The following is a 16,950-nucleotide window of genomic DNA, read 5'->3' as shown; positions in this document are numbered from 1 at the left end:
GAGAAACAAAATACAATGTGAATAATAAAATATTAATCTAGGCACGGCACGGCACGGCACAGCACAGCAGGTCTTAAATGTCGCAGGATGTATGGTGAAGGCATACAAAGAAAAGATGAAATAAACGGTGGTAGTGGGTTGCTTCTCACTTCCAGTCCAGAGACACAGCTTGATGACCAACAATGGACAAAATTTAATAATATTTCCACAAACTAAGGCTAAAGCAAAATACATCACTAATTAACATCATCATCATCATCATCACTCGTCAGCGTTCTTCTTCTGGTAAATCAAAATTGTACAATAATAACAATAATAATAATAATAATGATAACAATATTAAAAGATTAGCTGAGAGTCGGAGGGAAGAAGAAGAACACAGCAATCGTCAAAATAGGAACAAGAGAAAGAAGAAGAAGAAGAAGAAGAAGAAAAGAAGGGAAAATATAATGATACCATGATGTTCTTCTGCTACCTCTTTCTTCGGCAGCCCCACGCTGACGCTATACAAATTGTCTTCCCCACTTTCCTTCCATTCCCGACCACCCACCAAAACCAAAACCAAAACCAAAACCAAAACCAAAACCAAAATCAAAACCAGAGATTCTTCTCTTCACCCATCACCCTTCACCTACCAAAATGCTACTGCTAATTACCATCTTAATTTCATTATATTTATATATATATATATATATGTCTGTACATGAATCTTTTTTAAAATGTTAAAAGTTGCTTCCAAGATCATATTGCATCATCTTCCCCCCCCCCCCCCCTCTCGTCCGATTTCATCTTCATATTCACATCAATCCAAAGCCAAAAGAGAATCATAAACCAATGGTCATCATCTTCTTCATCAACCCCCACCAGAGCCACTTCACTTTACCAGCTCCGACACCCACCCCACATCCGGACCTGGAGATGGCTCAACCCGATCCAACGGATTCTCCCTGCTCAGTTTCTCGAACATCTTCGCCCGAAGATCTCGGCCCGATTCGACCCTCTCCATCACCGGCTCCTCCTCGCACCCTCCTTTGTCCCAGATGTCGACAGATCCCATTCCAGGCCGGGTCACGCCCGCGGTTGGAGTAGACGGCAAGCTGTTGAAACCGGCTTGGGCGATAGACAGCCTTGAAGACCCGAATCCAGGAGGGCACATCTGTACGCCCCAAGAAGGGGGCATCGAGTTCACCTTGCTCAGCTGCAACTGCCGCATGGAAGCCACCACTTCGTTGAGCGAGTTCTGACCCAGCGAACGACTGAGCGAGTTCGTCATCGGCGACATCGGCGGCGACTCGGACGTCGGGGATACCGACTCCGGCGAGGACATGAAAACTAACGCTTTGGAACATTCTAACGCTAGCCTGCGGGGCGACCCGTCGTACGACTCCGCCGAGCCCGAACCCGGGGTTCTTGGGCTCAAAACCCGGAGCTGGTCCGGCGAGTGGGCGAAAAAACAAACTCTCCGGCGGCAGTTGGGCCCATCCTTGCACGGCTGAGTACGATACCGAGCCGGATGGAGCCAACACTCGAACACGCCGTGAGCGAACTCGCACGCGTCGCCTTTCTTACAATTCCCTTTCCTAAAGTCCGGACAAGCCGTGCCGGAATAATGGAACTTCCTCGGGTCTCGCCGGCGAGCCTTTTCGCCGGGATGAGCGAACGGACACTCCGTCCAGTCGTGCGACCTGCCGCGCGTGCATTTCCGGACCTTAAACTCGAACATTCTGAAGTTATCGCACGAGTACACGTCCAGCGGAAGATCCGACTCATCCGAGTCCAGGTCGAGGTCGTTGGACGGCAGAAAACGGTGCAGCGCCGCGAGGACGTCGAGCGGAGAGTACTCTTCAGCATTGATGTTCTGGCTCTGGCCGACGGAAACGGCTGCCACAGGGAAGGGGAACGAGGCGTCAACGGTCAGATCGTCGGCGACAACCCACGGCGGGACATGGACTGTCGGATTCGGAAGTTTTCTTTCTCCGATCATCATCGTGGGCGGGCTGGAATATAACCACAACAAACCCATTCCCTCTGGTTCGTATATAAACTGCTGGAGAAGTGGGGGGCTAACCATGGTTAATACATTTAACCGTAGTTAGATTACGAGAACTACAAGGTCCACGTTTCAACCGCAGTTAAATTCATTAAAGGCTTTTTGGGTTACGGAGGATAGGCAATTGATGTAAGAAGGTGGTGGGAGAGATGGACACATGTCTCGTGGTTGCTACGTGGGTCGTTATTAGTAGCCGTTGGCGAGTACGTGTCTGTGAGCGGGTATTAAATTATTTTTATTTTTATTTCAACTGACCGCCCGTAGAGTTCCAAAGGCGGTGGAGCATAAGATACGGACGTAAAAAGACGATTATGGGACGTGGATTTGCGTATTGTAAGAAGACAGTTATGGGCTTTTCTATATAATAAAATAATGATTTTCCCCTTTTTTTTGTTTATTATTTTAACATTTGATTTTTTATAATTAGAACATTAAAGTGAGAGTGACAAAAGAGAACTCTTAGAGCCCACAAAAAAAAAAAAAAAAAAAAAAAAAAGGAGAGAGGGGGATAAAAAAGACAACTCGTAACTCGTGAGAACTAAGAGGGCTATGATTCTGGACGCTTCTACACAAAAACAAAAGTTCCCGCGGTGCATTCTAGAGAAAACCCGTCCTTTCGTTATTTAACGTGCGCTCCGAGGGAATATCTCTCCAATTTTTTATTTTCTATCTTTCTGTAATGTTAATTCTTTTTTTTCTTGATAAAATATTTAGAAATATATGTATTTATCACTAAATTTAATAAGAAATAATAAAAAATTGAGATTAAAAACAATATTTAATAAATGTAGAATAATGTTAATTATTGTCCCTAAATACGCTTTACCAATTTTCCTCTTTTAAAAAATTAAAATTAAGATATATATATTTATTTGTATATTATCTACTAACTGTTAAACAATTTAACATAAGGCATTTGATATTCATTTCATTATCATTTGCGCTTTGTTTGGGTTCTTAGTCACGGTCATTGTTCTATATGTTACGGTAATGCCTTGCTTGGAGGAAAATTCTCGAGTGAGGGTCTGTTTGACACTTTTCTTTTGCTTGTGAAAGTAGAAACTAAAAATATATACAAGAAAGTCATGGCTGTCGACAGACAGGGGTTTTGACCGATCAATGCTTCAAAATTTTTAAAGAAACAAATGTGTATATTATCTCTTTCAATATTATGAGAAAATTATTATAAATTAAGAAATATCATTGATTCATTGATGTGATTGATATGGCTAATATGCATGGTCACCTTCCACACGTAACGAAATAATCTTTTGACTATTTTAGATAAATTTAAACTTTAATTTAGTAAAATTAAGATTTGGAGAACGCTGGAACTAAAATTCAAAATTCATTCTTAATTAGATACATGTCTTGAGTTGGTGTACACCTGCTAAGTTGCTATGACCTTAGGAGCTTATGCATGTTTCATGGCCAGATAGATAAAACACTATTCAAAAAATTTAATTAAAATTTATTGCATATAATATAAGTTATAGAAATTTATAATAAATACAATTAGAAATTAAAAACAATTGACAACCAAAAAAATTAAGAAGGGCTTTGCTAACCCTTCTAAGAATTAAAACACTTGTTTTTAGTATTCAAATATTTTTTTATTAATTGATAAAATGTGTTAAATTATAACATATTTAAGAGAGCAAAATCATTTAAAAATTCAAAAATCGTATCTAAAATTGTCGTTATGAAAACCCTATGAGAATATAGATGTTATTTGTAGCATCTATAAACTTAAATTATTGAAATCACGACCAATGTCAGTTTAAGGCATAGGCTTTAGTGACCTATGCCTAGAGCCACCCAAGAAAAGGCGACGATGGAGATTGGATGAGATAATGAGAGGAAGGAGATGGCGGCAATTGTTGGTTGATTCACCGTTCGTGCAAATGTAGACGACGATTGGAGAAAAAGAAGCTCACCTCACTAATTACCTCTTGACTGTGTTGTTGCTTGCTACCGACGACCGACTTCTTGCTTGTCTCCGACTATCAAACTACCATGTTATCTCCTTATCTCTTGTTGCTAGTTAGGATTTATTGTCCCTAAATTATAAATTTTTGCTTTGGGTCTCATACCTTTGAGTCGACCTGAGCACGACTTTGATATTATGAAAGGTTATTATTTGTAACTTAACAATTGTATAGAGTTTTAATATTAATTTTATGCTATTCATATATATATATATTTTGTTCCAGTTAAGAATATGGTTAATTGGGTAAAACTTTTTTGTTATTGTATGAGAATATAGATATATTTCGCCATCTTAAGGCGTAACGCCGGGCGACTTCTATCACTATCGTGTTGTATGGAAAAGTCCATTGGGATAAAACAGTCAAACAACCAGGCGAGGGGGGGGGGGGGGGGGGGGGGGGGGGGTGTTTGAGGGTCACGTGAGGGTGTCCGGGAGGAACGGGGGAGGAGACGGCATGACATGTGGGACACAGGACTCCCACGTGACCCCTCCGACAGAGTACCAGTACCATGATCGGGGGATTGCCTTGCCTTCGCGTTTATCGCCGAAGTTGTACGGAGGGGTTCCACGTGCTCTGGCCTCTCCCCTACTTTCGTTCTCGGCCGTCCACGTTGTTGTTGCATCTCTCTCCTAAATTAAATTATTCCGGCGATGACGCGGTAGCCGACAGATGACTCGCACTTCCACCGCTGACCGCCGCGTGTCACCACCTACATGCGGTTGTTTTGCATGTCTTGGGGCGCGCTAGCCTCCTTCCCGGACCTTGGCCTCTTAATTCCTCGTGCATACGTGCTTTTTACTTATTTGGTCAAGACGGACAAAATGTTCCGTCAACCCGCAGTCCTAGAATAACTCTTAAGCATTCCGAAGTCCTCCCATGCTCCGAGTGTTACAGAGATTTTCGTCCTATCTCATATTGTAATGTGCGTTAGGTTATCTCTAAAATTCTTACTAACAAGCTTGCTCCTATGCTCGGTTCTTTGGTAGATCAGGCTCAAGCGGCATTTATTGAGGGTTAAGAGTTTGTATGACAATGTCCATCTTATACAAAAATTGCTTAAGAGTTATTTTAGGAAGCATGTCTCTCCTAGATGCGCAATCAAGATGGATTTATGTAAGACTTTTGACTCGATTAATTGAAACTTTTTGGAACACATTCGGCTTGGCCTTGACTTTCCAGTTCAATTTGCTTGATAAATCATAACTTGTTTTACAAATGCCTCATTTTCCTTTTCCATAAATGGAAATACTCATGGTTTTGCAAAGGTAAAAGGGGCTTCGATAGAAAGATCATCTCTCATCATTCTTTTTTATGCTTTGTATGGAATACTTTTTTAGGTTGCTCAAGGCTGTTACAACTGATTATGACTTCAATTTTCACTCGAAGTGTGAGGGTCTTGTCATTTCTCACATTATCTTTGCTAACGATCTCATGCTCTTCACTAGAGGGGATTTCACCTCGGTTAAGATCGACATGGATTCCCTCTCCCAATTTAGTGCAGTTTCTAGTCTAAGAGTTAATGGTTTGAAGTCTACCTTATTCACTGTTAGGATATTTGGCCAATAGCTTGTTGATATTGGGTAAAATTAATAAATAGTCACTGAACTTTAAAGTTGTAATTATTTGCTCACTCAACTTTAAATTGTAACCATTTACTCATTCAACTTTACTCATTGTTAACCATCCATTACTCGTTATAACTCCGTTAAATATTATAAACGAAAAATACTAATAGAATCTGACGTGGCTAACGGAATCTAACGTAGCAAAAATAAATTTAACAAACACTCATTGAACTTTAAAAATGTAACTAATTACTCACTGAACTTTGCTCAACGTTAACCATCAATTACCACGTTACATCACCGTTTGATATTGAAAAACACCCATTACATCATCGTTTTATCTTGAAACATATTAAAAACTTTTTATATGTTTTTAAGATCACTTACTTTTCAAACCAAAAGTTAAAAATTAAATTAATAATTTAAATTAAAAAAATTACTGATGCAAATCAAAAGTAAACAAAAAATCTATTTAAATTTTTTTATCTCCATTACGAACAACGAAATTCACAAAAAAAAATATTCAATAATGAGACCAATAGCCAAAAACTAATTACAAAAATCGTATTTCTAAGAAAATGATATCATATGCATTTTTTTGTATAGAAGAAATACGATTTTTGTAATTAGTTTTTGACTTTTGGTCTCATTATTGAATACTTTTTTTTTGTGAATTTCATTATTCGTAATGAAGGTAAAAAAATTTAAATAGATTTTTTTTTTACTTTTGATTTGCATCAATAATTTTTTTAATTTAAATTATTAGTTTAGTTTTTGACTTTTTGTTTGAAAAGTAAGTGATCTTAAATGTATATAAAAAAATTTTAATATGTTTCAAGATAAAACGGTGATGTAACAGGTGTTTTTCAAGAGCAAACGGTGATGTAACGGGTGATAAATGGTTAACGTTGAGCAAAATTCAGTGAGTAATTAGTTACATTTTTAAAGTTCAGTGAGTGTTTGTTAAATTTACTTTTGTCACGTCAGATTCTGTTAGTCACGTTAGATTCCGTTAGTATTTTCCGTTTATAATATTTAACGGAGTTATAACGAGTGATGGATGGTTAACGATAAATAAAGTTGAGTGAGTAAATGGTTACAATTTAAAGTTAAGTGAGTAAATAATTACAACTTTAAAGTTCAGTGACTATTTATTAATTTTACCCGTTGATATTCAAGGTTTGGTAAACTTTCTTCTTGGCTCCATGACCTTTTATTATCTTGGTATTCCGCTTGCACCTGCAAAGCTTAAAGTGGCCCACTTTGCTACCTGACCGACTGTCTCTATTTTTTGTTGGGAAAGCCGAGCTTATCCGTTCTATCTTGCAGGGCGTGGATTGTTTCTGGCTTTTGATGTTTCTTACCCCGGTCGCTGTCATTGACCATATCACCCACCTTTGCAGGGTTTTCTTCTGGCAATCTAAATCCCTCATCATGGCTTGGAAGGATGTATGTTTGCTGAGGAAAGGCTAGGGTTCAAAGATCTTAGAATGTGGAATATTGCTTTGCTCTCCAAAGTCCTATGGAATATCCACAATAAGCAAGATTCCCTTTGGGTTCATCCTGCATGGCTCTTTTATCTTAGAATGGAGTCTTGGAAGGGATGATTCTGCTATTATTAAAAGGTTGGTGGCTATTAGAGAGCACATCTGCCAATTAGAAGGCTTCTTTCTAGGGGCTATCAGGCTGCTATCTAGTTGGGTCGTGTAGGGGCGAATCAAACTCTTCAAGGCCTATGATTACTTCTGACCTAAAGCATCTAAGGCAATTTGGCTTCGATTGTCTGGGCCTTCTACAAAACACCGAAGCACTTCTTCATTCTTTGGCTTGGCATTAAAGGCAAACTTTGCACAAAGGACAAGCTTATCTTCCTTAGCATTGATAGATTGTGTAGCCTTTGCGAGGTAGTAGATGAGTCAACCATTCATATGTTTTTTCAGTGCCCAGTTAGTACTGCTATATGGTCCAATATCAGGAGTTGGTTGGGTATTTTATGTGCTATGTCCACTATCTCTAGTGCACTAAAATGGATTAAAAAGAAAGTCAAGGGATCTTCTTAACTAAGTAAAGCTAAGAAGATTGCTTTGGCATGTTCTATTTACCATTTATGGACGGCTAGGAATCGCATAATTTTTTAAGGCCTAAAATCGTGTATTCCGAACATCATCCTCAAGATTAAAGCTCATGTATACAGAGCTATTTACACTTTGTATTCTCAAGTTTTAGTCAATTGGAATTCTTTTGTCTTGGGCCATTAGTTTTGGCCCTCTTTGTATGTTTCTCTAGATATGTCCAGATTATTTTGTACATTCTCTTTAATTTATCTAATTTTGTACTGTTCGATAAAAAAAATCATATATTTTATTAATTAATAAAATTATTTAAAAATTAAAAACAGTATGTTTTGTTTGAAAAAAAAATGTGTGCTTGTTAAAACTTGACCACTATTTTATTCGTAATAGAATAATAATTAGTATTGCCTTTAAGAATTTTCTAATAAAAAGGCTAACAGAATTTTAATACAATTTATTTTATTTTTAAACAATACTTGCTTTTATTTATTTAATAAAAATAAATAAACCGTAATAGTACATTAATATAATAATTTGCTATAATAACTGTATTCAAATTTTTTTCCATATATATATATATGAGAGGCGTTTGTTTATTTCATTATTATTATTACTATTTTTTTAATTTTTTGGGGCCAACGTTCGTCTCATCCTTTCTGTATAAACAAGGGAAACACGGGGCCAGCGTACCAACCAGCTGTTTGATTTCATTTGCCTTTTATGAGATATTTATATGGATAAATTATTAAATTTTTTAAAATTTTGTCACGTATATTAATTATATGATAGATTTTAATGTATATTAAACATATACTTAAATTTTTATAATTGTAACAATTATATAGCTTCATTAGATTAAAATTAAAAAAATAATAAATTTTACTTAGACCCCTCCATTACTAACTCTATCACTAAAGCTCTAATTAATGATGCGGTAGCCGATCACCTTCTTCTGCCTCCGCCCAAACACCTGCAATGGAGACGGGGACTTACTCCCCAGGTCAATCTCCGACGATAAAGTTAGATGTATTCAACCAGAAAGCTAATATAATCACTTATGCTCAATTCATCAAAAGATGATCCGATCTCTTACATTTATCCTTTCTCTTTCTTTTATCCTTGCGTTGAGATAAAAATTTCGGATAGAGATCTTCGGGATCTTTATCCCACTTTTTTTGGAATTTTAACGATAAGGATTCCATAATCGCAGCCTTCTCCGAAGAGTTCGGGATAGCTTTCTTTCTCCGTAACCTTCAGCGAAAGGTTACTCCCTAAGACCTCAGAGACTTTTTTAAAGAGCATCATGCCAACTGGCGTGGTGATACATATCTGCTACGTGTCCTTCTAGACCTAAACAAGATAGCATCGACGAAGTACCCCTTAAGCGAACACGTGGCACGACTGTTATTGGACGTCTTCCCAGGATATGAGAATAATTATGAACCCGAGAATATTCCCCTCATCACTAATTAAGCTAAATTAGATTAAGAGTGAATTATTTTTTTTAAAAAAAACCCTCAACTTTTAATGTTTTTCAATTATGAACCACAGTTTGAATTTTATCAATAATAATATCAAACTTTTAATTTATTTTAATTTAAAATTATCATGATTTTATTATCAACTAAAACCGTTAAATATGTTTTACGTGACTATCTTACATGGACTAAGTACACATGCCACCTCATTTTTCACACATGAGATGGCTGCTCGCTACTAAATTAGGAGAAAATCTGTGCAAATGTTGGGGTTAATTTGGTTCACTACTAGCCAACAGTCTTCTAAAGTGTCAAGGTATATAAGCAACGAATCTCGTTCAAATTAATAGTAAAATAATTTTGGTCTGAAACCCAATGCGAAGAATAGAACTTGTCTTCGGCCAGGAAACCCAATAATGGTTTCTTCAGCATTTTTTAGTTAATTTTGTTTGCTTGGTTAAATTTAGTTTTAATTGAGATTAAATAATTTTTATGTGACAGAGTTAGTGATCTCATTGACAGTGGCATCCGCATCGACCACCACTTACTACCAAAATGAAATCTCAAAGTCACATAGACACAATTTCAAATATTTTTTTGAGTAGTCCACAACTAAGTTCCCATGTTGAATGATTCTAATTTTGGTTACAAAAGGAGGGCTTAATTAAAAATGTGAATACTCTATAAAAAGTAGACTGTATCACGTGGCAAGATTAAATAATTAATTAATCTAACCATATCCACAGCATCGCGGTGGGATTGTCATTGTCTCTCTCTCTCTCTCTCTCTCCTAGCTAATTAAGAAGAATGAAAAGTGTTGTTTGTCATACTATTATCTCCCATTCCTTAAATGCTAAATGCATTGCCACAGAACACAATGATGATCAACCAAAACTCCTCAAGGTCTAATTTCATGATGAAGAAAGGAATTTAATCTTACCCATCCTAAGTGACAGACTTTTCAAAACCTTCAAGGCCAAGAAAGGAATTAAAAAGAAAAAGAAAAAGAAAAACTATCGTTGCTTATACAACAAGATATATATATATATATATTATTTAATAAACTGGTTCTCAGTGATCCCAAACCAATTTTATTACAAATCTTAATTGAACTGAACTAGCATTTCATTACTAGTATTAAGACTATTTCATGCTGATGTGACACGATCAGTGGTAGTTTTTTGATTAAGTTTTAAAAATATAAATAATTGTACATCTAAAAACTCCGACTAAGGATTGACGAAGAAATTTGGAGGAAAATGATCGGCAGATATCCCCATCACGGGAAATTGATGGCCAAGAAAGGGTGTTCTGATGGGGGGGGGGGGTAGGGGCGGGGTGTGGTTGTGGGGGCTCTCAATTATGCATTAGCTGGGTCAATGGGCGAAGAAGCCTAATGAAAATCCAGGCACCGGGGGGGGCTTGGTGGCTGTGGCTCCCCCCTTGTAATTATCACTCCACAGTGCCTTTCATGGGGGTTGTCAGTGTTGGATGAGATTTGGAAGATCTATTGACCATGCTGCTGCTTCTCTGATAAAACAAAGCTTTCACTGTGCATTAATTAAAGGAGTGTTCATTAATATTCATTTTATGAAATTTCCCCAGTGATGATGTATTATGAATTTATTTATTTATGTGAGATTAAGCTGTCTTGAATTCATCTCACTTTAATCCTTTGTCCGCGCTAGCTATATATGCTAAAAAGTTTATATTTGAATTTTACTCAAATTAAATTTAAAGTACTTTTTTTGACTTACTTGTAACTAGTTTTGAAGTACTTTTGATACTATTTGCAATATTACAATTTTTTTAAAATATTAGTTAAATATGATTATTAAATTAATAAAAATATATAACACGTCCAAGATTTATCTCGTAATAGTTATTATGCTAGTTAACTAAGGATCTCCAAGTCCATTAAATATAAAGTTAATAATATTGCCATATAAATTCAATTGAGTTGAGTGTTATTACTATTCTTGTATAACACATTAAATATACTTACCCTATAAATCTTAAATAAAATTATCAGTTACATTATACTTAATTTCATCAATTTATCTCATAAATCTAATCCTAAATATCCCTTACACTCTTAATTTTATATGTTTTTTTTTTTTTTTTTTTAAAAAAAAGGGACTCAAAATATTCGGAAGGAATAATCTACGGATGTGAAATTACATCAGGACACGTAGATAGACATCTTTAGAGGTTCCATGCTTGCTTGCTAAAGTATGGGTTGAACTTAGCCTTGAAAGTAGAGTGGAGCCCATGCCCACGGCTTGGATGAGGAAACAATAATAGTGTCATCGGCGGGGGGGCCCTCTCCCTCTCTCTATCGGTGGGCCGTGTGCAGCGTGCCCATCCCTGGATAGCTACAGAGATAGATTTAAGACATTGGCATCTTCCTCCCCTTCCCTTTCATGCCGACTACTTATTCTTTAAAAATTAAAAATTAAGCATACTTTTTGGTAGATTTTTCTTAATTAAAAACAAAAGAATTGGACAAAAATATAGTGGTGCGAATATGCTCTTGGGGAATTTTGATTTTTTAGAAAAAAAAAAAAGAGTTAATTCTGGATTAAAGGGAAGTTTGACAAGGCTGGCTTTACAGTTGCTCGATCTAAACCAAATTAAAATATAATTGTAAGTTATTCCTTTAGATATTAGAACCCTGATGATTCATCTGTCGACATGATATAATAATTGACCCCAAGTGTGGAAAGCATGATTAGCATAAGAGGGTCGAATAATCATGAGGTTCTAATAGGTAAACTGAGACAGAAAGTAATGTTAGGCCGAAAAAGGGAAAGTATGGACGCACAATACCATTGAAATTAAAAGTAACAGAATCTAGCTAGGAGCTTACAGATTGTTCTTATCCCATTAGAACTGTTAAAAAGGCATGCACGTAAGATCTACCATCCCTACATGGCATATAAAATACTTTATGCCACTTATTAGGATACCCTACCCTCAAACTTAGGGACTTGTAGGTTGGATTATATAAGTCCTTATTGTTATCTGAGATTAGATTAGGGAGAGAGACGTACCCATTAATTTGAATGGCTGGGCCCGACCTGAGTTGGGGATTTTTTTTTTTTCCCTCCTTGTCCTAATGTAGAATTCGTACGAGTGCATCATGAATTTAATTAACTAAAAATAAAAATTAATAAAGATACCAACTTTTTAAAGTAAATATTAATGAGGATAGGAATGATATTAATAGTAGAAACAAAACATGTTAGGTAAGTCTCATTAAAAGTTAAATCTATATATTTTTATATTTTTTTGTGTGATTATTTAAAATTTTCATTATTTCGATTATACCTCTAAATCTGATTTTTAAGTTAATTTAACTATGTATTTTGACTTTTTTTGTGTAATAATTTAAATTTTTTATTATTTCAATTATATCACTGAACTTATATTTTTTATTTAATTTAACCCTTATATATTCATATATAAAAAAAAAGTTAGACGATAAATTATATGCCACACTCTGTTCACGTCAAAATGTATAAGTTAAATTAACTTAAAAAAATATAGATTTAATCTGCTGATAATTAATATAATAATGTCTCAACAATCTAGCATTAATTATGCGTAAGAGATAATCACTTTATCGGTGTATAAATAATTATCAAGCCACTGTTAAATACAAAAGACTTCTTGACATGATAATGATCCTCATCACTTTTTATTATCGCTTAAGACATTCTCTTACAAGACACTATTTCAAACTCATGGCAATTTCTATGTTGACCATCACAAGATCTATCTTGTCCACAACTCACTGTCACTTTTGTTCTGTTTGCAAGTAAATTGATGACAAAAATCGAGCTCTTATTAATATTTCTTTTAAATATTTCTTAAAATATATTACATAACAGTACTCTAGTTTTTGGTCACTTGTGACTTTTGCCCCCTTTTTTTAAATTAACCAATAAAGTAAATACTGAGGGAAGAAAGGTGGAGAAATTTATTTGCATAGACATCGTGATGAATATGGGACTGTGAATTAAAATTTTTAATATTTCTTATTATAAATAACTTTTATATTTTTATATAAAAAATCAAATACACATAATTTGTGAAATTAATAAATAAAAACAAATTATTTAGGTCAGGTGTTGGTAAAAGAAAGGTATAACTTCAAAGTTCATATTTGTTAGTATAATAAATTATTTACAAAATGTGAAAAAGCATCGGTGTTATAGAAATAAAAAATTAGACTAATTAAATAAAAAAACGTGATTTGATAGTTTAATTATCATCGTGGAGATAAGTATACTACACAAGTTGAATCTATAATTCATTTATGGATTATTCTACTTTGTCGATGGGTCTATAGACGAGCTTATCGAATGAGGTTAAAAAGATCCAAATACCTTTGTTGCCTTGCCTTATTGCATCCGACAGTCGGCGAGGTGATGGTTACGAGACACCAATGCGATGGCAACGAGACGATGGCTGTGAGGCACTAATGCGATGGTGGCGATGCAAGACGATGGCTGTGAGACACTAATGTGATGGTGGCGAGGCGAGATAGTAGCGTCGGCAGTCGGGTGACTATGAGAGAATGAAGAGAGAGGAGAGAAACAAAGGCTAGATAACAGCATTCCTTACAAAATTATATTATGAATAAAGACATTTTGATCTTTTTAATCATATTTCACAAGCCTCTCGTTGAGAGTTTCTGGTCTTCATTTATACCTGGTCGGCCCCATGTCATTGCCACTGATGTGCAGTGCACGGAGATATATTATATTAATATATAGTATATATATAGACACACATTCACACGTGATAATGGCTAGTGACAATTTTATAAAGTACTGCAATCAAATAAGTTTAAAAATGTAAAAAAAATCAGTTTATCACTTTTATGGCGATTGTATCTGTTAGATATTTGTGGGGGAAATAAAATACGGAATCTGTTATCAATTTTAACGTAGTTTAATTATTCAAGAAGTGGTGGAGATTACGGTTTTCTTTTTCCAATTATGTTTAATAAATTCTGAACATAGTCACTATTTCAATGTTAGTAACAAAAAATATAAAAAAGTGTAATTATGTAAAAATTGAAAAGAAATGCCAACACTTAGTGTATCATGAAAGGGTTTTAGTTAGTTTTTATTTTTTTTTAAAAATAACATAAAATAGGTAACAAAAGAAATCAAGATTATCTTGTAAGACCTGTTATCTAACAACTATGTGCAATAAAAACGAAATCATCCATATGTCGTTTAGATATTATACCTCATTGGAAGATTTCGTTGCAGATGTAGATGCTGAAATGCAACCGAGATAGCTCTTGTTCTCATCAAGTGCTCCCAAAACTAGCTCCCGAACAATCACCTACTACTTCGAATGAAACGATTGGATGACCAATCCGTCCATCACTTGCATAAGGACCCTAATTAGTCCACACTCTAAGAAATTGATGAACCTTATAGAAAGCTTATGTGTTAGTCAAGGTTTCTTGTAGGTGATGGATGAAGGGAATCAATAGTACGACAATACATGTAAAAATAAAAATTTTAATTATGTACACGTAGTGAAATATAATATACATATCATACATAATTTGAGCATTTAAGTAAAATACATATTTAACAATTGAATACAAAGAAATGCATATCTGCTATTTGATGTAAGGTTGGAGTGTATATACAATTTCTATATTGAGACTAAATTCAGTTTAAGATATGGTGGTTATAGTCGGTCCACGCCTAATATGCTGAATAGTACCGTTCTGATCATCTCTTTTCGCGCTAGACATTGAGATTTCGTGTATCACCAATACCTGTGTCTCAAAATTTTACTCGTAACAATTACATATCAAATATTTATGGTAGTAGAAGAATTTCAGAGGAAGAAGAAGAAGAAAAAAAAGAAGAAGAAATACACGCGTAAAGAAAGAGAGAGAGCGCAACAAATAAGGAGATAGAGAAAAGGCAGAGGCCATGCCTCTACCTTATTTAATCATTTCCCCTATTCCTTTATCTTTTCTTCATTCCCCCAAATTAACCTCATTTTCAAATTCGTCCCCACTCCTCTTTAATAATTGAGCAATCATGCAATTTACTATGCACTATTGACAAATGGTCAATGGTTAACTTTTGACCAATAATTTTCAAAGATATTTTGAGCATATGATGTTGATACCAAACGTAATACTATATATGGTGTGTAACTTTCTAGGTTAATTGCTCGCTAGTAATCAGATAATACCAAAACTTTTATTGGTATCGATCAACCCTTTTACCCATCACCAAAATTTTTCCAAATCTCGATAACATTCAAAAAGTTCTTAAATAACGTCAAACAGCAGTTCAAGACAGTATAAGTGGCAGTGAAGTCTGACTTTAAATGAATCTATTACAATTGACGATTACTATGTACTATAATCCTTCCATCACCTAATGTCCCAACTGAATGAGAGTTATAGAGTGATAAACTCACAAACTCAGTAACTATGTGTTAGATCTCATTAATGTGACTAGATGACACCACAAGAAACACATTTCCTGACTTTCAATATGTCTGGGATAGAGATTGTCCCATTATATTAATAGTAGATCATATAGGACGTTCACCTTGTCAAATATCGATGAAAGCGACAAATCTTATTCCCAACACCTGAATCCATATACCAACATTACTGAATCACATAAATAAACGTTGTCACATTCCAATTGAATGGTTCGACTTATTATTAAATATCGCACACCAATACACAAAATAATCGTGTCGGTTCAAGTTTAAGGATAAGCATACTATCGCAACCTAATGACACGACCATTATCCACCAGGCCATGTGATCATTCATCGGCGTCACATTCGGTTGATTGTTTTCCAACGACCACCCACATGTTTACTAGCGACATCTTATATCATATGACGTGTAACACATCATCATTTCATTGATATCTCTCATATCAAACGAGATAATAATCCCTGTGCTAGTCTATACTCGATTAATTGGAGTCTCAATCCAAATAATTTAAGGATTATGAATAGTTTAAGAAGTTTTGTTACCAAAAAATCCTGTCACATAGTCTTAACACCTTGAGAATAAGATACTTGATTAATTGGAGAAGATATGAATGAAGAAAATCTTGTATTTTATTAATTTATATAAATATACAATTAATACATTAAAACAAGCCCGCTATATGTTATCTAAATCTAGCATCAGGGGGAAAGGCATGCCATCTATATGATGTCCTTCCCCTCGTGCTCCTTAGACGCACAACTCTTTTTTTCGATTATAGAAAACGATAAGAGAACGTTCCCGAACTTGACCTTCACTATAAGAAACGGTCGATCAATTTACACCAAATCAACAAAGATCGGTTAATTGATTATAAACCGACCGACTAATTCGGGGTGACGCAATAAGGCCAATTCAACCGCCTATATTACCTTGTCTCAATTTTTTTATAAATTGCATTTAGATCCGCGATTAACTCTTAATAGTTATTTCATCATCTTATAATGAAACTGATGCCCTTATTAACTCTCAACGGCATACCTGTTAATTTTTAACAATTGCTCTCATAATTAAACTCGTTTAATTAATTTTTAATGGTGTTATCATTAACTCTTAATGATGATTAATAATAATTATATCATTACATCACTAATCTACCACTATACTCATAGATGCGTGTGACCTTCTAGGTTTACTACTAAGTAGCAATCGTGACATGTTAAACAAAATTGACGTCGATCAAACATTTTGATATACGACGAGGATATTTCATCTTCTCGATATATCCTGAGAGG

The 16,950-nt window shown here is 35.1% G+C and overlaps 1 protein-coding gene across 1 annotated transcript; it reads right to left on the bottom strand.

The window, feature by feature from the left end:
* Positions 1 to 680: 680 nt before the first annotated feature.
* LOC127795809 (zinc finger CCCH domain-containing protein 20-like) lies at positions 681 to 2,038 on the bottom strand. Its single transcript, XM_052327715.1, has one exon. The coding sequence runs from the start codon at positions 2,021 to 2,023 to the stop codon at positions 875 to 877; it is 1,149 nt and encodes a 382-aa protein (XP_052183675.1). The 5' UTR covers positions 2,024 to 2,038; the 3' UTR covers positions 681 to 874.
* Positions 2,039 to 16,950: the final 14,912 nt, after the last annotated feature.

Source organism: Diospyros lotus, chromosome 2 (assembly GCF_014633365.1).
Source record: "Diospyros lotus cultivar Yz01 chromosome 2, ASM1463336v1, whole genome shotgun sequence".
In the NCBI taxonomy this organism is placed as follows: Eukaryota; Viridiplantae; Streptophyta; class Magnoliopsida; order Ericales; family Ebenaceae; genus Diospyros; species Diospyros lotus.
This window is presented reverse-complemented; position numbering and strand designations above follow the sequence as displayed.

Coding starts and splice junctions, on each gene's coding strand:
- LOC127795809 (XM_052327715.1), bottom strand. CDS start 2,023: ATGGGTTTGTTGTGGTTATATTCCAGCCCGCCCACGATGATGATCGGA.